Here is a 23,370-nt window from a genome sequence, read left to right on the forward strand (position 1 = left end):
GTGAGATAACATAGTTAAACCAAATAATATGCTTTTTCAGGCAATGTACATGAACATCATCCTTGGAGTCATTCTTTTCCATCTCTTCTACACTGTCCAAAACCTCTATGTCCTTCCCAAAGTATGTCTGCCATGGTTGGATACAATGGACTGGACTATGTTGGCTATCACCAGTGACATCAATGCACAAGCTGTTTAATGGAAGTTCAGATATTTTCAAGAGGATTGGAAAGCCGAATCTGCCAGCAGTAAAATCCAGTCTTGCTGGGTTATTCTGGAACCATGTTGGGAAATCACCTCTCAAGCATTGCACTGTCAGCATTAGAAACAAAACCTTGTTGAGGTTTGCAACATAAAGTGTAAAAAAAAATGTAGGGCAGGCTAATTTTTAAAGATTGCTTTTGCATTTGAATGTTCTTACTATTTTATGTCAGGATGTTTAAAACTGATAAAATACAACTATTACAGCTGGAAAAGCTTTGCTTCTTGTTAAAACTTGTCAGGAATACCAATGGGTGGAGGCTTCCTCACTGACTCTTAAGGTCTAAATCACAGTGCTGGATACAGGGATGTGGAAGGCCAATCAGACAGATCCTCTATCACTGACAATGGGGCAGTGAAATTGAAATTGACTGATAGTAGCAATTCAAAGTGGCAGACCTGGCGAACATGATCTAATCCATTCTTCCAATTGATGATGAACTTGTGTTCCGTAAAGAATTAACATCACCATCTGCTTTGCATTCTGTGCCACTGTGGATAAGAATTGGGATACCTTTCCCTTACAGTTTTGTTGGCACTTTAAAGATGTGTACACTGTGATGCTGTATCCTCTTTAATATTCTGATTTTTAATGGGAATTGTCCTGACTTTGAAATTAAACTATTTGCCTTCTTTTACTGACTTGTTTGGAAAAAGAAGGGGGTTAAAATAACACTAGCACAGCACCTGTGACCCAGGTTCAATTCCTGCCACTGTTTGTGAGCAGTTTGTACATTCTCCCTGATTGCCTCTGAGTGTTCCGATTTCCTCCCACATTTCAAAGACGTATGGTTTAGTAGGGCAGCACGGGCTCATTGGGCTAGGGGCCTGTTACCATATTTCAAAGTTCAAAGTACATTTATTATCAAAGTGTTTATACTTTATACAACCTTGAATTTCATCTCCTAACAGGCAGCCACGAAACAAGGAAACCCAAAAGAACCCATAAAAAAAGAAGACAATCAAATACCCAATATGCAGAGAGGAAAAACAGTAACTGCAAGCAAATAACGTTCTGAATTGAAGTCAACAAAGAGAGTCCCATAACTCAGCAAAGTTCAGCGCAGAGCTAAGCCGTGGAGCAGCGAGCTGAACAGACCTGTCCCTCGCCTTGGTCCCCAACACCCTGACCTTTTCAATCTGGTCAGGCGCCTAAATCAACATCCAAACATCGGTTCAATAGCTCTGGTGCCTGGACCCCACAGCCTCAATTTGCCTTGTAACTGACCATTTCGATTTGACCCTGCATACAAGTCTCTGTCCAAACATAGTGTTCAGTCGAATCGGTACACTCTAGTGCCCAAACTTCGTCACCTCGATTCAGCTTTTGGCACAACACTTAAATTGATCGAACTTTGGTCTTCCTTACTCTCAGTGACAGGCCTGCTGCCTTGGTTCTGGCACATCGAATTGCCTTCAAGACCAAAGGGAAGTTACAGACTTGCGATAATCATTTGCCAGAGAAGTGTGGTTAACAAAGTATGTAGTTGTTTTTCTTAGTTCGTTAGCCACCAGCCAGAAGTTGCTGAGGTTCACCAACACCATCTTAAACCAGCTAAATATGGTTTTTGGTTTTGTGTTTTAGATTCTGTGTTTTTGCTTGTTTTTTTTTGTAGGTGGTGGGGTTGATGTTTTGTTTTCTTTGAAAAGGTCCATGGTTCTTCTTTGTTTCGTGGCTGTCTGTGGAGAAGATGGATCTCAGACCTGTATACTGCATACATACTTTGATAATAAATGTACTTTGAATCTTTGAACAAAAAGTTGTAAACTTGAACTCGATCTCAGTCAGAGATTGCAGTGGAAATGTAGAACTGTAGTTCTTTTGCTTATTCTGGAAAACATTTCTAATCTATTGCTTATGATCCAAGACGACTTGAAAGTAAAAATAGGGAGGCATATGCAGTACAGCTGTACCTTGAGTATTGTTGATCCTATTGTGGCTCAAGTTTAAGATTTGCAACTTGAGTGGGCTGCTTATGGCTTCCGCCAGGTATTGGGCAGCATTATCATCAAAACAGTTTCCAGAAAGAACAATCCTTATCAAGACTGTATTCTCCATCAGCATGGTGCTGATTGCTTTGGCTCCCTCAGTTCCCAGTTGGTTATCGGACAAGTCAATATCTACATGATATTAAGAAAGGCATTTTCTAATTAGTTTTAGTTTTCTGAACAAAGATAACATAAGAATTATTACAATCACAAGAAAATCTGCAGATGCTGGAGATCCAAAGCAACACACAAAAAGTGCTGGAGGAACTCAGCAGGCCAAACATCTATGGAAAAGAGTACACAGTTGATATTTCAGGCTGAGACCTGATGAAGAGTCACAGCCCAAAACGTCGACTGTTTACTCTTTTCCATAGATGCTGCCTGGCCTGTTGAGCTCCTCCAGCATTTTGTGTGTGTTGCATAAGAATTAGTAATAGTCTTTCAACATTAAAAAGTCTAAGTTCCAATGCTTTGAATGATATCTTTAATAAGCAAAACTTCATGAACTGTGTATTTTAGAAGCTCAGATTTTGACTCATCTAAAGATACCTCTGTAGGAGAATGCCTCAATAAAAGTCACTAGAGAGCATCATGGAACCAAAATCCAGGCTAATGTCTCCACTTCAGATTTATTTATCACTTTGTACATTGAAACATACAGTGAAATGCATTGTTCACATTAAAAACGAATACACCCAAGGATATGCTGGGGGCACAAATTCAAGCACCAACATAGCAGGCTCACTATTTAACTGCTGTTACAACATTTGTACCTTTCCGAATTGTCTTCTTAAATGAAATGACAGATCGACATTGGATTTGTTACAATTGGTAATCACTTGGAAGTTCATTAAGTAAAATTTAAACTCATAATATGGAAGCATATGAAAATATTTAATATGAATTGTAAATTAGCTGAGTTTCAGGTGATAGAGACCAGGGATAATGGGCAGGTACTCAAATTGCCAGGATATGACTAGTGATATTCTAACAAAAGGTTTCTTTTTAAGCCATAACTACTCAATGAATTTAATAACAAATCAGATTACAGGATAGAAAATCATATATCCAGGCCTGATGATCACACAAAAATAACATGTTCTTCCCTTGACAGTGTGTGTGTCTCCTCTTGGTGCTCCAATTTCATCTGACATTCCAAGGATATACGAATTACTGTTAGTAAGTTGTGGGCATGCTCTTTTGGCACCAGAAACATTGTGACACTTAGTCATAGAGTCACAGAAAAATACAGAACAGAAATAGGCCATTCAGCCTATCTGGACCATGCCAACAGGGTTGTTATCATGGGTGACTTTAACTTCCCTAATATTGATTGGCACCTGATTAGTTCCAATGGTTTAAACGGGGCAGAGTTTGTTAAGTGTGTCCAGGATGGATTCCTGTCACAGTATGTTGACAGGCTGACGAGTGGGAATGCCATACTAGATCTAGTATTAGGTAACAAACCGGGTCAGGTCACAGATCTCTCAGTAGGTGAGCATCTGGGGGACAGCGACCACCGCTCCCTGGCCTTTAAAATTATCATGGAAAAGGATAGAATCAAAGGGGACAGGAAAATTTTTAATTGGGGAAGGGCAAATTATGAGGCTAGAAGGCTAGAACTTGCGGGTGTGAACTGGGATGATGTTTTTGCAGGGAAATGTACTATGGACATGTGGTCAATGTTTAGGGATCTCTTGCTGGATGTTAGGGATAAATTTGTCCCGGTGATTAAAATAAAGAATGGTAAGGTGAAGAAACCATGGGTGAATAGTGAGGTGGAAAATCTAGTCAGGTGGAAGAAGGCAGCATACATAAGGTTCAGGAAGCAAGGATCAGATGGGTCTATTGAGGAATATAGGGAAGCAAGAAAGGAGCTTAAGAAGGGGCTGAGGAGAGCAAGGGGGGGGGGGCATGAGAAGGCCTTGGCGAGTAGGGTAAAGGAAAACCCCAAGGCATTCTTCAATTATGTGAAGAACAAAATGATGACAGGAGTGAAGGTAGGACCAATTAGAAATAAAGGTGGGAAGATGTGCCTGGAGGCTGTGGAAGTGAGCAAGGTCCTCAATGAATACTTCCCTTCGGTATTCACCAATGAGAGGGAACTTGATGAAGGTAAGGACAATATGAGTGAGGTTGATGTTCTGGAGCATGTTGATATCAAAGGAGAGGAGGTGTTGGAGTTGTTAAAATACATTAGGACGGATAAATCCCCGGGGCCTGATGGAATATTCCCCAGGCTGCTCCACGAGGCGAGGGAAGAGATTGCTGAGCTTCTGGCTAGGATCTTCATTGTTGTCCCTAAACATCACCACATGTCCATAGTACATGCCTTCTCATGCCCCCTTCTTGCTCTCCTCAGCCCCTTCTTAAGCTCCTTTCTTGCTACCCTATATTCTCGTTGTCCACGGGAATGGTACCGGAGAATTGGAGGGAGGCGAATGTTGTCCCCTTGTTCAAAAAAGGTAGTAGGGATAGTCCGGGTAATAATAGACCTGTGAGCCTTGCGTCTATGGTGGGAAAGCTGTTGGAAAAGATTCTCATTGATAGGATCTATGGGCATTCAGAGAATCATGGTCCGATCAGGGACAGTCAGCATGGCTTTGTGAAGGGCAGATTGTGTCTAACAAGTCTGATAGAGTTCTTTGATGAGGTTACCAGGCATATAGATGAGGGCAGTGCAGTGGATGTGATCTACATGGATTTTAGTAAGGCATTTGACAAGGTTCCACACGGTAGGCTTATTCAGAAAGTTAGAAGGCATGGGCTCCAGGGAAGTTTGGCCAGATGGATACAGAATTCGCTTGCCTGCAGAAGGCAGAGGGTCGTCGTGGAGGGAGTACATTAGAATTGGAGGGATGTGACTGGTGATGTCCCACAAGGATCTGTTCTGGGACCTCTACTTTTCGTAATTTTTATTAACGACCTGGATGTAGGGGTAGAAGGGTGGGTTGGCAAGTTTGCAGTCGACACAAAGGTTGGTGGTGTGGTGGATAGTGTAGAGGATTGTCAAAGATTGCAGAGAGACATTGATAGGATGCAGAAGTGGGCTGAGAAGTGGCAGATGGAGTTCAACCTGGAGAAGTGTGAGGTGGTACACTTTGGAAGGACAAACTCCAAGGCAGAGTACAAAGTAAATGGCAGGATACTTGGTAGTGTGGAGGAGCAGAGGTATCTGGGGGTACATGTCCATAGATCCCTGAAAGTTGCCTCATAGGTAGATAGGGTAGTTAAGAAAGCTTATGGGGTGTTAGCTTTCATAAGCTGAAGGATCGAGTTTAAGAGTCACGGGGTAATGATACAGCTCTGTAAAACTATGGTTAGGCCACACTTGGAGTACTGTGTCCAGTTCTGGTCGCCTCACTATAGGAAGGATGTGGAAGCATTGGAAAGGGTACAGAGGAGATATACCTGGATGCTGGCTGGTTTAGAAAGTATGCATTATGATCAGAGATCAAGGGAGCTAGGGCTTTACTCTTTGGAGAGAAGGAGGATGAGAGGACACATGATAGAGGTATACAAGATATTAAGAGGAATAGATAGAGTGGACAGCCAGCCCCTCTTCCCCAGGGCACCACTGCTCAGTACAAGAGGACATGGCTTTAAGGTAAGGGGTGGGAAGTTCAAGGGGGATATTAGAGGAAGGTTTGTTACTCAGAGAGTGGTTGTGCATGGAATGCACTGCCTGAGTCAGTGGTGGAGGCAGATACACTAGTGAAATTGAAGAGACTGCCAGACAGGTATATGGAGGAATTTAAGGTGAAGGGTTATATGGGAAGCAGGGTTTTAGGGTCGGCACAACATTGTGGGCTGAAAGGCCTGTACTGTGCTGTACTAGTCTATGTTCTATGTTCTATATTCTATACCCCTATCATCCATGTACCTATCCAAACTTATCTTAAACGTTGAAATCAAGCTCACACGCACCATTTGTGCTGGCAATTTGTTCCACACTCTCACAACCCTCTGAGTGAAGTAATTTACTCTCATGTTCTCCTTAAACCTTTCACTCATCATCCATGACCTCTAATTGTAGTCCCACCCAACCACAGTGGATAAAACCGGCTTGTATTTACCCTATCTGTACCCCTCATAATTTTGTATACCTCAATCAAATCTCCTCTCAATCTTCTACATTCCAAGAAATAAAGTCCGAACGTATTCAGTCTTTCCTTATAACTCAGGTCCTCCAGACTTGGCAATATACTTGTAAGTTTTCTCTTTCAACCTTATTTACATTTTTTCCTGTAGGTAAGTGACCAAAACTGCACACAATACTCCAAACTAGGCCTCCCCAATGCCTTATACAACTTTAACATAACTCTCATCTCCTGTACTCAAGAATTTGATTTATATACAGCAATATGCCAAAAGCTTTCCTTACAACCCTCTATACCTGTGCTGCCACTTACAGTGAATTATGGACCTGTATTCCCAGATCCTTTTGTTCTATCACACTCCATTTACTGTCCTGGTTGCTTTTAGCAAAGTGCAAAACCTTGCACTTGTCAGCATTAAATTGCATCTGCTATTTTTCAGCCCATTTTTCCAGCTGGTCCAGATCCCGTTGCAAACTCTGATAGTCTACCTTGCTGTCCACTACGCCTTCAGTCTTGGTGTCATCTGCAAATCTGCTGATCCAGTCAACCCCATTATCATCCTGATCATTGATATAGATAAGAAACGGACTCAGTACCTATCCCTGCTTCATTTCACTTGTCTCCACTCGGAGAGACAATCACCTACTGGTTTTTCCCACAAAGCCAATATCTAATCCATTTTACTACCTCATCTTGAATGCTAAGCAACTGAATCTTCTTGACCAACCTCCCATAGAACCATACCATAGAACCATAGAAACTGCAGCACAGAAACAGGCCCTTTGGCCCTTCTTGGCTGTGCCGAACCATTTTCTGCCTAGTCCCACTGACCTGTACACGGACCATATCCCTCCATACACCTCCCATCTATGTATCTGTCCAATTTATTCTTAAATGTTAAAAAAGAACCCGCATTTACCACCTCGTCTGGCAGCTCATTCCATACTCCCACCGCTCTCTGTGTGAAGAAGCCCCCCCTAATGTTCCCTTTAAACTTTTCCCCTCTCACCCTTAACCCATGTCCTCTGGTGTTTTTCGCCCCTTGCCTCAGTGGAAAAAGCCTGCTTGCATTCACTCTATCTATACCCATCAGAATTTTATATACCTCTATCAAATCTCCCCTCATTCTTCTACGCTCCAGGGAATAAAGTCCTAACCTATTCAACCTTTCTCTGTAACTGAGTTTCTCAAGTCCCGGCAACATCCTTGTAAACCTTCTCTGCACTCTTTCAACCTTATTTATATCCTTCCTGCAATTTGGTGACCAAAACTGAACACAATACTCCAGATTCGGCCTCACCAATGCCTCATACAACCTCATCATAACATTCCAGCTCTTATACTCAATACTTCAATTAATAAAGGCCAATGTACCAAAAGCTCTCTTTACGACCCTATCTACCTGTGACGACACTTTTAGGGAATTTTGTATCTGTATTCCCAGATCCCTCTGTTCCACTGCACTCCTCAGTGCCTTACCATTAACCCTGTATGTTCTACATTGGTTTGTCCTTCCAACGTGCAATACCTCACACTTGTCAGTATTAAACTCCATCTGCCATTTTTCAGCCCATTTTTCCAGCTGGTCCAAGTCCCTCTGCAGGCTCTGAAAACCTTCCTCACTGTCTACTACACCTCCAATCTTTGTATCATCAGCAAACTTGCTGATCCAATTTACCACATTATCATCCAGATCATTGATATAGATGACAAATAACAATGGACCCAGCACTGATCCCTGTGGCACACCACTAGTCACAGGCCTCCACTCAGAGAAGCAATTCTCTACCACCACTCTCTGGCTTCTTCCATCAAACCAATGTCTAATCCAATTTACCACCTCTCCATGTATACCTAGCGACTGAATTTTCATAACTAACATCCCATGTGGGACCTTGTCAAAGGCCTTACTGAAGTCCATGTAGACAATATCCACTGCCTTCCCTTTATCCACTTTCCTGGTAACCTCCTCGAAAAACTCCAACAGATTGGTCAAACATGACCTACCACGCACAAAGCCATGTTGACTCTCCCTAATAAGCCCCTGTCTATCCAAATGCTTGTAGATTCTGTCTCTTAGTACTCCCTCCAATAACTTACCTACTACTGACATTAAACTCACCGGCCTATAATTTCCCGGATTACTTTTCGATCCTTTTTTAAACAACGGAACAACATCAGCCACTCTCCAATCCTCCGGCACTTCACCCGTAGACAGCGACATTTTAAATATTTCTGCCAGGGCCCCTGCAATTTCAACACTAGTCTCCTTCAAGGTCCGAGGGAACACTCTGTCAGGTCCCGGGGGTTTATCCACTTTAATTTTCCTCAAGACAGCGAGCACCTCCTCCTTTTCAATCTGTACAGTTTCCACGGTCTCACTACTTGATTCCCTCAATTCCATAGATTTCATGCCAGCTTCCTTAGTAAATACAGACGCAAAAAACCTATTTAAGATCTCCCCCATTTCCTTTGGTTCCGCACAAAGCCGACCACTCTGATCTTCAAGAGGACCAATTTTATCCCTTACAATCCTTTTGCTCTTAATATACTTGTAAAAGCTCTTTGGACTATCCTTCACTTTTGACTGCCAAGGCAACCTCATGTTTTCTTTTAGCCCTCCTGATTTCTTTCTTAAGTATTTTCTTGCACTTCTTATACTCCTCAAGCACCTGATTTACCCCGTTTCCTATACATTTCATACAACTCCCTCTTCTTCTTTATCAGAGTTGCAATATCCCTTGAGAACCAAGGTTCCTTATTCCTATTCAATTTGCCTTTAATCCTGACAGGAACATACAAACTCTGCACTCTCAAAATTTCCCCTTTGAAGGCTTCCCACCTACCAATCACATCTTTGCCAGAGAACAACCTGTCCCAATCCACGCTTTTTAGATCCTTTCTCATTTCTTCAAATTTGGCCTTCTTCCAGTTCAGAACCTCAACCCTAGAACCAGATCTATCCTTGTTCATGATAAAATTGAAACTAATGGTGTTATGATCACTGGAACCAAAGTGCTCCCCTACACAGACTTCTGTCACTTGCCCTAATTCGTTTCCTAACAGGAGATCCAATATTGCATCCCCTCTAGTTGGTCCCTCTATATATTGATTTAGAAAACTTTCCTGAACACATTTTACAAGCTCTAAACCATTTAGACCCCTAACAGTATGGGAGTCCCAATCAATGTATGGAAAATTAAAATCCCCTACCACCACAACTTTATGTTTCCTGCAGTTGCCTGCTATCTCTCTGCAGATTTGCTCTTCGAAGTCTCGTTGACTATTGGGTGGTCTGTAATACAATCCCACTAATGTGGCCATACCTTTCCTGTTTCTCAGCTCCACCCATAAGGACTCAGTAGACAAGCCCTCTAATCTGTCCTGCCTGAGCACTGCTGTAATATTTTCCCTAACAAGCAATGCTACTCCCCCACCTTTCATTCCTCTGCCTCGATCACATCTGAAATATCAGAACCCTGGAATATTAAGCTGCCAGTCCTGCCCCTCCTGTAGCCAAGTTTCACTAATTGCTACAACATCATAATTCCACGTGTCAATCCATGCCCTCAACTCATCCACCTTCCTCGCAATACTCCTAGCATTGAAATATATACACCTCAGAAGATTTTTACCACCACTCACAATCTTTCTATCAGCGGATTTGCTTAAACTTTCAGCATCATTTATTTTCACCCAGGCACACTGTCAGCTCTGGCACTCTGGTTCCCATCCCCCTGCAAATCTAGTTTAAAGCCTCCCCAATAGCACTAACAAACCTCCCTGAAAGGATATTGGTCCCCCTGTGGTTCAAGTGTAACCCGTCTCTCTTGTACAGGTCCCACCTGCCTCAGAAGAGGTCCCAATGATCCTGAAATCTGAAACCCTGCCCCCTACACCAGTTCCTCAGCCACTTGTTCCTCCTCCAGAGCATCCTATTCCTACCCTCACTGGCACCTAGCACAGTTAGCAATCCTGTGGGAACTTGTCAAATGCCTTGCTAAAGTCTATGTAACAACATCCACTGCCTTTACTTTCAGCAACTATCCTGGTAACTTCCTCAAAAAACTCTGTAAGAGTGGTTAGACATGACCTACCATGCACAAAGCCATGCTGACTATCCCTAATCAGTCCATGTCTATCAAAATACTCATATATCCAATCCCTTAGAATACCTTCCAATAAAATTCCCACTACTGATGTCAAGCTCACTGGCCTATAATTTCCTGGTATATTTTTAAGCCTTTCTAAAACAGCAGAATCGTTCAGTCCTCTGCTACCTCACCCGTCACTAAGGATAATATAAATATCTCTGCCAGAACCCCTGCAATTTCTTTACGCCTCCAACAGGGTCTGAGGAAACACCTTGTCAGGCCCTGGGGATTTATCTACCCTAAGTTGCTTCAAGATAGCAAATATCTCCTCCTCTGTACACAAAATGCTGGAGGAACTCAGCAGAGCTAGCAGCATCTGTGGAAAAGAGTAAAGAGTTGACTTTCTGGGCCGAGATCTTTCACCAGGGTACTCGCTGCTGCTTTTCCTCACTTCTTTAGACTCTGTGTTCGTCTCCCAAGTAAATACAAATGCAAAAAATCCATTTAAGATCTCCCCATCTCTTTTGGCTCCATGCATAGATTGCCATTCTGATCTCCAGAGGACCAATTTTGTCCCTTCCAATCCTTTTGCTGTTAACATAGCTGGCTTCGCTTTGTCTGCTAGGGCAATCTCATACTTTCTTTTAGCCCAGCTGATTACTTTCTTAAGTGTTCTCTTGTATTTCTTATACTCCATAAGAACCTCATTTGTTCCTACCTGCCTATACCTACTATGCACCCCATTTTTTCTCTTAGCCAGGGCCTCAGAATCTGTTGAAAACCAAGGTTCCCTACATTTGTTATCTTTATCTTTTATTCTGACAGACACATATAAATTTTGTGCTCTCAAATCTCACTTTTGAAGGCCTCTCACTCACCAAGTACACCTTTGCCAGGAAACTGCCTGTCTCAAATCCACACTTGCCAGATCCTTTCTGATCATCATTATCATCAGATGCCATGCCCAGTTTGAGCTTTGACTGCCATGGCCCACACACTCCTATTTCAGGTCAAGTGGACCAATTCATTGGTATTCATTTCCATTTCTCTGGCTGCTGTCTCCATCATCATTTGTCTTTGTCTTCCTCCTCTTGCTTTCTTCCCTTCAATCTTTCCCATAGTTACCACGCATTCTAACTCCTCTTTCCTAATCACATGTCCATTGAAGTTACGTTGCCTTTTCATAACCTCGTACATTATTTTTCTTTTTGTGTTTGCTCTGTTCATGACATCGTCGTTAGATATTCGTTTTGTCCATGATATTCTTTGCATCCTCCTCAAAAACCATATCTCCGCTGCTACAATTCGTTTCCTCATGTTACTAGATATTGTCCAACATTCTGAGCCATATAACATAACTGGATAAACATTTCAGTACTCTGAGGTGGGTTGTCATGCCTAGTTTAGTATTGGTCAGTATACTCTTCATTCTCGTAAAGGTGTTTTTTGCCATCCCTATTCTTCTATTCTTCGAGAGGTGGGAGGACATCACAAGCGATCGCTGTCACTGGAGGCTGGAACTACGCAAAGGTCTAAAAAGAGGAGAAGAGAAGCTGAGGCTTGCTACTGAAGAAAAGCGCACTCATTGGAAAAACAGCACCAAGACAACACTGGAGGACAGCACCTTCAAGTGCAGTCACTGCAGCCGAGACTGTCACTCCCATGTGGGCCTCTACAGCCACAACAGATGCTGCTCTAACACAGACTGAAGCAAGACTTTCCAGGCGCAGATCCATGGTCTCGCGATACTAATGGATGCCACCATTCTTCTTTTAATGTCCAAGTCACACCTGCCATCGAATGTCACCCAGCTTGCTAAGTAGCAAAAGTTCTGTACTTGTTTAATGTCTTCCCCGTTTATTCTCAGCCTGCAGATAGGATTCTCCTTCTTTTTGGATATCACCATACATTTTGTCTTTTTGCAATTGATAGATAGACCCATTTTTGCACTTTCTTCAACAATTATATCAATTAAGTTTTGTAGTTCTTCCTCCGTACTTGCAATTAACACTGTGTCATCTGCATATCTGAAATTATTGATGTTTTCACCGCCAACTTTGATTCCCAAGATGTCTCTTATTCTTTGTAATATTGTCTCACTGCACACATTAAATAAATCAGGGGAGATAACACACCCTTTAACTCCTCTCTTGATTTTCATAAACTGACTCATTTCTCCATCTATTCTTACTGCGGCAGTTTGTTCCCAGTACAGATTTCTGATTAGGTGGAGGTCTTTCGAATCTAGATCTAGAATTTTCTGTAATATTGCAAATAACTTATTGTCCTTCACTTTATCAAATGCTTTTGTGTAGTCGATAAAACAAACAAACAAATCTTTTTGCACTTGAATAGCTCGTTCTGGTATTATCCTTAACATCAATATTGTGTTTCTTGTACCTTTGTCTTTCACAAAACCACTTTGTTCTTTGCCTATTTCAGCTTGTATCTTACCTTTAGCTCTTGTCATCAAAATTCTTAGGAGTATCTTGGTAATATGACTCATTAAACTTATGGTCCTATGTAATTCACATTCTATTGCTCCAGGTTTCTTAGGAAGAGTGATAAATACTGATTTTTTTCATCTCTTCTGGTATTATTCCAGTCTCAGAAATGTCATTGATTAAATCAGTAAGTTTTTCAATTCCATAATCTTCAAGGGTGATAATTTATTCTATTACTAATTCAACAGGACCTGCTGCCTTTCCTTTCTTCATCTTATTTATTGCATTACGAACTTCAGATTTTAAAATACTTGGACCTTCAATGTCTTTCTTAATTTCTGGTTTTTCACCTCGATCGTCTTCAAACAATTCCTGAATATACTCAGTCCATCTGTTCATAATCTCATCTTTTTCCATGATAATGGTACCGTCCTTTGCTTTCAAACATCCACCTGAAGAACAGAGGAGCTTTTTACCAGTGATATTCTTGATCTGTTGATGTAACCTTTTTGGATCAGTAATAGGGATTCTTTCTCTTTGCTCACATTCCTGGTTTAACCATTCTTCTTTGGCTTTTGACACAAGCTTTTATCCTTTCTGATACCATCCAATTTTGCCTTTCTCCAATTTAGAATCTCAGCCCATGGACTAGACCAATCTTTTACCATATTTACTTTGAAACTAATGGCATTATAATCACCAGATGCAAAGTGTTCCCCTACACAAACTTCAGTCACCAGCCCTGTCTCATTCCCCAAGAGCAGATCAAGTCTCTCACTGGAACTTCTATATACTGATTAAGGAAATTTTCCTGAACACATTTCATAAATTCTATCCCATCTAGTCCTTTAACAGTATGAGAGTCCCTGTCAATATGTGGAAAGTTAAAATCACCTACCAAATTTCTTGCAACAGTCTGCGATCTCGCTACAAATATATTCCTCTAAATCCTGTGGATTGTTGGGTGGTCTATAATATAGCCACAATAATGTGGCCATACCTTCCTTATTCCTCAGTTCCACCCCATAAATCCTCACTAGACGAGTTCTCCAGTCTGTCCTGACTGAGCACTGTTGTGACATTTTCCCTGACTAGTAACACCACCTCTTGTAGACACAAAATACTCTGCAGATGCTGGGGTCAAAGCAACACTCACAACACGCTGGAGGAACTCAGCAGGTCAGGCAGCATCTGTGGAAATGATCAGTCAATGTTTCAGGCCAGAACCCTTCGTCAGGACTGAAGAGGGAGAGGGCAGAGGCCCTATAAATAAGGTGGGGGGGGAGGGTGGGATGCCAGTGAAAAACCAGTATGGGGAAAGATAAAGGGGTGGGGGAGGGGAAGCAGGGAGGGGATAGGCAGGAAAGGTGAAGAAGGAACAGGGGAAAGCACAATGGGTAGTAGAAGGAGGCGGAACCATGAGGGAGGTGATAGGCAGCTGGGGGATGGGGCAGAGTGAAATAGGGATGGAGGAAGGGAGGGGGAGGGGACTACCAGAAGTTGGAGAATTCAATGTTCATACCAAGGGGCTGGAGACATCCCAGACAGTATATGAGGTGTTGCTCCTCCAACCTGAGTTTCGCCTCATCATGGCAGTAGAGGAGGCCATGTATGGACATATTCGAATGGGAATGTGAAGCAGAGTTGAAGTGGGTGGCAGCCGGGAGATCCTGTCTGTTGTGGCGGAGGTGCTCGATGAAGCAGTCCCCAATCTGCGCCGGGTCTCACCGATGTAGAGGAGGCCGCACCGGGAGCACCAGATGCAATAGATGACCCCAACAGACTCACAAGTGAAGTGTTGCTTCACCTGGAAGAACTGTTTGGGACCCTGAATACAGCAAGAGAGGAGGTGTAGGGACAGGTGTAGCACTTACGCTTACAGGGATAAGTGCCAGGTGGGAGATCCGTGGGCAGGGATATGTGGACCAGGGAGTCGCGGAGGGGCCAATCCCTACAGAAAGCGGAGAGAGGTGGAGAGGGAAAGATGTGCTTAGTGCTGGGGTCCTGTTGAAGGTGATGGAAGCTGCGGAGGATAATGTGCTGGATCCGGAGGCTGGTGGGGTGGTATGTGAGGACCGAAGTGCGGGAAATGGAGGAGATGTGGGTAAGGGCATCATTGATGACAGCAGAAGGGAAACCACGATCCTTAAAGAAAGAGGACATTTGAGATGTCCTGGAACGGAAAAAGCCTCATCCTGGGAGCAGATGCAGCGGAGACGGAGGAACTGGGAATGGCATTTTTGCATGTGGCAGGGTGGGAAGAGGTATAGTTGAGGTAGTTATGAGAGTCAGAACACCACCTCTCCTCCTTTAATCCCTCCCACTCTGTCACGTCCAAAACAGCAGAATCCTAAAATATAAAATATAAAATATTGACCTGCAATCAAGTCTCACTAATGGCTACAATATCACAATTCCATGTGCCTATCCATGTCGGGCTCATCTGCCTTTCTTTCGTACTTCTAGCATTGAAATTTATGGAGCTCAGGACATTAGTCCTACCAGGCTCAGAACCTCCCTTCTGTTCCCCTATCACCACAGTTCGCCTCTTCTCCACCTACCTTCCCTACCGACTCACGAAGTCAGAATCTAACTTTCCTTTGTTAGGTCATCCTCCAACAGTATCCAAAGTGATAATAGTTGTTGTTGAGAGGGATGGCCACAGGGGTACTTTGCAGTGTCTGCTTAATCCCTTTTTCCTGCCACCCAGTCTCCCATGTCCTGCACCATGGGTGTAACTACCTTTCTACATGTCCTATCTAACATGCCCTCAGCCTCTCGAATGATCCAGCTGCAGGTGAAGTCCTCAGGGACTCTGAAGATCTCCCTGCCTTCCCACATCCCACAAGAGGAGCATTCAACTATCCTGCCTGACATTCCTGCTGTTCTAACTGTGAAAATGTAAAGATGGAAACAATAAACTGGAAAAAAAATCTACCTTGAGCTTTTTTGCCTTCTCTCACTCAAGCCTCTCTACACTGAAGCCTCGAAGAGCTAAAGCCTCAAAATCCCCACTTGAATATTGTCCACTCTAACAATGGCTGCTCCACTTGATCCTGCCTTAAACCATAAGACATAGGCCATTCAGCCCATTGACTCTGCTCCACCATTCCATAATGGCAGATCCCAGATCCCACCCAACCCTATACACCTGTCATCTTGCCATATCTTTGATGCCTGGTCCGATCAGGAAAAGATTAATTTCTACCATAAATATCCCTAAGGACTTGGATTCCACCACAGCCTGTGGCAGAGCATTCCACAAATTCACCACTCTCCGGCTAAAAAAAATTCCTCCTTACCTCTGTTCTAAAAGGTCACCCCTCAATTTGGAGGCTGTGCCCTCTAGTTCTGGATAACCCCATCATACAAAACATCCACTCCACACCCACCTTATCTAGTCCTTGAGATAAATGCCAACATTGCATTTGCTTTCTTTACCACAGACTCAACCTGTAAATTAACCTTCTGGGAGTCTTGCATGAGGACTTCTAAGTGCCTCTGCACCTCTGATGTTTGAACCTTCTCCCCATTTAGATAATAGTCCGCACTATTGTTCCTTTTACCAAAATGCATTATCATACATTTCCCATGGCTCCAAAGGCAGTCATAGCTGAAGGGTGGTAGTGGGGACGAGCTCCCACTGCTAAACAAATGCTCCTTATGGCGTGCGTCTCAAACAGCCTCTGACAACCAAGTCCAACTCCTGGCCTTCACGTGTGGCATAGTTCTTATGCCCGGCGGAGCTGTTCTCACTGACAAGAGAAGGGGCAAAGGCGGGCCACTGGCGCCTTAAAACCAGTTGCTCCGGGTAGATGGGGCTCGTTAACCACAGATGGTAGCTCATCTAGGAGAGGGAAAACTCCGATTTCAAACCTCCGCTGCCTTGCAGCTATACCCGCTCACGGGAAAGGCTTTGGGATTAACACTGAGGAAAAATCCGGAGCCGGAGTCCCGAAGGCGGCTGACTGCTAACTGCTGACTGCTGTACCCAGCACCGGCACGGCAACTCCTGTGATGCTGCTGGCAGCAAACTGTACGACTTTCGTCATTCCTTTGGACCTGTCATCAGCATGGAGAGGGGAGTCCCACTGCATGGGCAACAGATGGATCTCCATATCGACTCTGCCCCTGCTTGCGCACTGGAGAGGCCACTCCCCAGTGACTGACTACTAGAGGCGCAGTACCCATGGTTGACCACGACTAACGGAGGCCACACACACACACATACATACACACACACACACACACACACACACACATTTCCCAACACTGTATTCCATCTGCACTGTTTTGCCCATTCTTCCAATTTCCCTAAGTCCTGCTGGATTTCTTTTGCTTCTTCATCACAACCCATCCCTCCACCTATCTTAATATCATCCACAAACTTTGCCACAAAGCCACCAATTCTATTATCCAAACAATTTGAAAGTAGTGGTCCCAATAATGACCCCTGAGGAACACTACTAGTCACTGGCAGCCAACTAGAAAAGGCCCCATTTATTCCCACTCGCTGCCTCCTGCCTGTTAGCCATTCCTTTATCCATGCCAGTATCTTTCCTGTAACGCCATCGGATCTTATCTTGTTAAGCAGCCTCATGCTATCAAATACCTTCTGAAGATCCAAGTAAATGACATCCACTACTTCTCCTTTGTCCACCCTTCTTGTTACTTCCTCGAGGAACTGTAACAGATTCGTCAGGCAAGATTTCCCTTTACAGAAACAATGCTGACTTTGACTATTTTATCATTAGCCTCCAAGTATCCCAAAACCTCATCCTTAATAATAGACTCCAACACTTTCCCCAAGCACTGTTAGGCTAATTAATCTATAATTACCATTCTTTTGCCTTCCTCCGTTCTTAAAGAGTGGAGTGACATTGCAATCTTCCAGTCCTTCAGGATCATGCCAGAATCAGGTGATTTTTTTAAAGATCATGACCAATGTATCCGTTATCTCTTCAGCAACCTCAATTTCAACATGCAGGTAAACTGGAGGAATCAGGTTGGTACTGGACCCCAAGAAAGGGAGTTTGTGGAGTCCCTCCGAGATGGATTCTTAGAACAGCTTGTACTGGAGCCTACCAGAGAGAACGCAATTCTAGATTTAGTGTTGTGCAATGAACCAGATTTGATCAGGGACCTCGAGGTAAAGGAGCCATTAGGAGGTAGTGACCATAATATGATAAGTTTTAATCTACAATTTGAGACGGAGAAGGGAAACTCGGAAGTGCCAGTATTACAGTTGAACAAAGGGAACTACGGTGCTATGAGGGAGGAGCTGGCCAAAGTTCAATGGAACAATACCCTAGCAGGGATGACAGTGGAACAGCAATGGCAAGTGTTTCTGGGAATAATGCGGAAGGTGCAGGATCAGTTCGTTCCAAGGAGGAAGAAAGATCCTAAGGGGAGTAAGGGGAGGCCGTGGCTGACAAGGGAAGTAATGGACAGTATAAAAATAAAAGAGAAGTATAGCATAGCAAAGACGAGTGGGAAGCCGGAGGATTGGGAAACTTTTAAAAAGCAACAGAACGTAACTGAAAAGGCAATACGCGGAGAAAAAATGAGGTACAAAGGTAAACTAGCCAAGAATATAAAGGAGGATAGTAAAAGCTTCTTTAGGTATGTGAAAAGGAAAAAAATAGTTAAGACCAAAATTGGGCCCTTGAAGACAGAAATGGGTGAATTTATTATGGGGAACAAGGAAATGGCAGACGAGTTGAACAGGTACTTTGGATCTGTCTTCACTAGGGAAGACACAAACAATCTCCCAGATATAATAGTGGCCAAAGGACCTAGGGTAATGGATGAACTGAAGGAAATTTATATTAGGCAGAAAATGGTGTTGGATAGACTATTGGGTCTGAAGGCTGATAAGTCCCCGGGACCTGATGGTCTGCATCCCAGGGTACTTAAGGAAGTGGCTTTAGAAATCGTGGACGCATTGGTAATCATTTTCCAATGTTCTATAGATTCAGGATCAATGCCTGTGGATTGAAGGGTGGCTAATGTTGTCCCTCTCTTCAAGAAAGGAGGAAGAGAGAAAACAGGGAATTATAGACCGGTTAGCCTGACGTCAGTGGTGGGAAAGATGCTGGAGTCAATTATAAAAGATGAAATTACGACACATTTGGATAGCAGTAACAGGATTGGTCCGAGTCAGCATGGATTTATGAAGGGGAAATCGTGGTTGACTAATCTTCTGGAATTTTTTGAGGACGTAACTATGAAAATGGACAAGGGAGAGCCAGCGGATGTAGTGTACCTGGACTTTCAGAAAGCCTTTGATAAAGTCCCACATAGGAGATTAGTGGGCAAAATTAGGGCACATGGTATTGGGGGCAGAGTACTGACATGGATTGAAAATTGGCTGGCTGACAGAAAACAAAGAGTAGCGATTAACGGGTCCCTTTCGGAATGGCAGGCGGTGACCAGTGGGGTACCGCAGGGTTCAGTGCTGGGACCGCAGCTGTTTATAATATATATTAATGATTTAGATGAGGGAATTAAAAGTAACATTAGCAAATTTGCCAATGACACAAAGCTGGGTGGCAGTGTGAAACGTGAGGAGGATGTTATGAGAATGCAGGGTTACTTGGACAGGCTGGGTGAGTGGCCAGATGCATGGCAGATGCAGTTTAATGTGGATAAATGTGAGGTTATCCACCTTGGTGGTAAGAACAGGAAGGCAGATTATTATTTAAATGGAGTCAAGTTAGGAAAAGGGGAAGTACAACGAGATCGAGGTAATCTTGTACATCAGTCACTGAAAGCAAGCATGCAAGTACAGCAGGCAGTGAAGAAAGCTAATGGCATGCTGGCCTTCATAACAAGGGGAATTGAGTATAAGAGCAGAGAGGTGTATGGGGCCTTGGTGAGACCACACCTGGAGTACTGTGTGCAGTTTTGGTCTCCAAATTTGAGGAAGGACATTCTTGCTATTGAGGGAGTGCAGCATAGGTTCATGAGATTAATTCCCGGGATGGCGGGACTGTCATATGTTGAAAGACTGGAGTGACTGGGCTTGTATACTCTGGAATTTAGAAGGCTGAGAGGGGATCTTATTGAAACATATAAGATGATTAAGGGATTGGACACGCTGGAGGCAGGAAGCATGTTCCGGCTGATGGGTGAGTCCAGAACCAGAGGCCACAGTTTAAGAATAAGGGATAGGCCATTTAGAACGGAATTGAGGAAAAACTTTTTCACCCAGAGAGTGGTGGATATATGGAATGCTCTGCCCCAGAAAGCTGTGGACGCCAAGTCTCTGGATGCTTTCAAGAAAGAGAGGGATAGAACTCTTAAAGATAGTGGAATCAAAGGTTATGGGGATAAGGCAGGAACTGGATACTCATTGTGGATGATCAGCCATGATCATAGTGAATGGTGGTGCTGGCTCGAAGGGCCGAATGGCCTACTCCTGCACCTATTGTCTATTGCCTCTCTCAGGACTCTGAGATGAAGTCCATCTGGTCCATGTGACTGACCCACCTTAAGACCTTTCAGTTTGCCTTGCATTTTTTTCCATTATAACAGCAATGGTACTTACTCTTGCTCCCTGACAATCACAGACCTCTGGCACACTGTTAGTATCTTCCACAGTGAAGACAGATACAAAGTACCCATTAAGTTCATCTGCTATTTCTTTATTCCTCATTATTACCCCACCAGCATTATTTTCCAGTGGTCCAATATCAACTCTCACCTCCCTTTTACTCTTTACATAACTGAAAAAAACCTTTAGTATCCTGCTTTATTTTATTGGCTAGTTTGGCCCCATACTTAATCTTTTCCCTTATTGCTCTTTCAGTCGCCCTTTGTTGGATTTTAAAAGCTTCCTGATCATCCAACTTCCCACTCACTTTGCTACTTTATATGCCTTTTCCTTGGCTTTTATGGAGTCCTTAACTTCCTTGTCAGCCATGGTTTCCTACACCTACCATTTCAGAACAACTTCTTCTGTGTGACATATCTATCATACGCCTTGTGAACTATTCCCAGAAACTTCAGCCAAATCTGCTCTGCTGTCATCCCCGCCAGCATCCTCCTCCAATCCACCGGGCAAGCTCCACTCTCAAGCCTCTGTAATTCCCTTTATTCCATTGCAATACTGATACATGTAACTTATGCTTGTCCCTCTCAAATTGCAGTATAAATTCAATCATATTATGATCACTGCCTCCTAAAGGTTCCTTTACATTAAGCTCCCTAATAAGATCTTGGTTACTATACAACACCCAATCTAAGATAGCCTTTCCCCTAGTAGGCTCAAGCATAAGCTGCTCTAAAAGGCTATCTCATAGGGAGGGAACATCAACTCAGACCAAGTCTGCGTCGGGCATTTTCATACCTTATAAGGCACAGATTGGAAGTCTGTGTGGGGTGCCGCTCCTTGCACAGACTGGGCAATGTGTGATTAAGTGCCTTGCTCAACGACACAAACACGCTGCCACAGCTGAGGCTCAAACTAGTGATCTTCAGATCACCAGACGAATACCTTAACCACTTGGCCACATGCCCAACACTATCTCATAGGCATTCAACAAATTCCCTCTCTTGCAATTTGACACCAACCTGATTTTCCCAATCCCCTTGCATATTGAAGTCCCCCATTACAATTGTGTCATTACCCTTATTACATGCCTTTACCCGCTCCCTTGGCAATCTCAACCCCACATTTTGGCTACATTTGGAGGCCTATATATGATTTCCATAATGGTTTTTTAACCTTTGCAGTTTCTCAAGTCCACCCACAAAGATTCAACATTCTCTGACCCTGTGTCACCTTTTACTAAGGATGTAGTTCCATCTCTAACCAACAAAGCCACACCACTGCCTGTGCCCTCCCGCCTGTCCTTTGATGTTAGGCTCCCAACTATGGCCTTCCTTAAGCCACAACTCAGTGATGCCCACAATGTCATACCGACCAATCTCTAATTGTGCCACGAGTCTGTCTGCCTTATTCCGAATGCTACGCACAGCACTGTTAGGCCTGCATTCTTCGCCCTTTTAAATTTTGCCTCTGTGGTGCAATTTAACTCTTTGCTCTGTCTGTATTTGTACCCAGTCATTTGCTTGTCCTTCCTGACATTAATGTCACATGTACCATCTGCTTGTAAACCTGCTGGCTCATCCTCAGTTCTATCATACTGGTTCCCATCACCCTGCCATATTAATTTAAACTACTCCCAACAGCTCTAGTAAACCCGCCCACTAGTTATTTTAATTTGTTCTTGCCAATCAATCCTAACTGCAGACTGGCCGCTTCTCAAAACACCAAACTGCCGTGAATTGACACTTTTTGTACTCAATCGGCAAATCTGAGTGAGCTTTATCTTTTCATGCTTCGGATCGCTGATTGGTCACTGCTCAAGAACATGTGAACAGCCCTCAGCACATATTGGGACTGTGCTGGTCACTGCGCAAATGATACATTTCATTGCATATTTTGATGTTTCTATGTAGAGTAATCTTAAAGATTTTAAATGGTTAGTTGAGAACATTAAATCATTGTGGTACTAATATAATATGCAAATTGGCAAAATTGAGGAAAAGGATTTCACTGTCGTAAATATGATGTCATTCATGTTGGGCTTATGAACTAACTGTAGTACAATTCCAATAATCAGCACCCAACTATTGCAGATCATGGTAGTTTGGCATCTAGTTCACTGATTGGTAATGGTGACTGAATTTGCTTATTCTGGTCCAGTCTGCCATTGTTCGTGCTGCTAACGTGAGGCCTATTGCTGATTGCTGTTTTCTTTTACATGTTAGCTTTATTTTTTAACTCTAAAATATTCCTGTCACATTTCCTGCTCCCTTTAAGCTCACCAGGCTCTGCCTCCTGCACTTGTTTCCAACTTACTGAGTTATGTTTCCTGTGCTCCCTTTCAAAGGGCTCCACAGAGTGGATGTGGAGAGGACGCTTCCTGTGGTGGGGGAGTCCAAGACCAGAGGAAACAGATGTCAATTTAGGATGGAGATGAGGAGGAATTTCTTTATACCCTAAGACCATAAGATATAGGAGCAGAATAAGGCCATTTGGCCCATTGAGTCTGCTCTGCCATTTCATCATGGCTGATTCAATTTTCCTCTTAGCCCCAATCTCCTGCCATCTCCCCATATCCCTTCATGCCCTGACCAATCAAGAATCTATCAACCTCTGTCTTAAAATGCACATAAAGACACATCTATCAACCTCTGTCTTAAATGCACATAAAGCTGCCTGTGGCAAAGAATTCCACAGATTCACCACCCTCAGGTGAAAAGAAATTCCTCCTCATCTCTGTTCTAAAAGGACACCCCTCTATTCTGAGGCTGTCTCCTCTGGTTTTAGATTCTCCCACCATAGGAAACATCTTCTCCACATCCGCTCTATCAAGGCCTTTCACCATTTAATTGGTTTCAGAGAGGTCACCCAGTACTCTTTTGAATTCGAGTGAATACAGGCCCAGAGCCATCAAATGCTCTTCATATGAC

General features: G+C 43.3%; 1 protein-coding gene across 1 annotated transcript in view; it reads right to left on the minus strand.

Annotated features, from left to right (window-relative positions):
* lrrc74b (leucine rich repeat containing 74B) overlaps positions 1 to 23,370 on the minus strand; it is a gene marked incomplete at its 5' end in the record, with an annotated part of 145,369 nt that overhangs the window by 84,421 nt on the left and 37,578 nt on the right. Inside the window, one exon of the mRNA XM_063034369.1 lies at positions 2,176 to 2,382. Within this exon, the coding sequence (XP_062890439.1) occupies positions 2,176 to 2,382 (207 nt within the window). The remainder of the gene's footprint in view (positions 1 to 2,175; positions 2,383 to 23,370) is intronic.

Source organism: Mobula hypostoma, chromosome 27 (genome assembly GCF_963921235.1).
Source record: "Mobula hypostoma chromosome 27, sMobHyp1.1, whole genome shotgun sequence".
NCBI classification, from domain to species: domain Eukaryota; kingdom Metazoa; phylum Chordata; class Chondrichthyes; order Myliobatiformes; family Myliobatidae; genus Mobula; species Mobula hypostoma.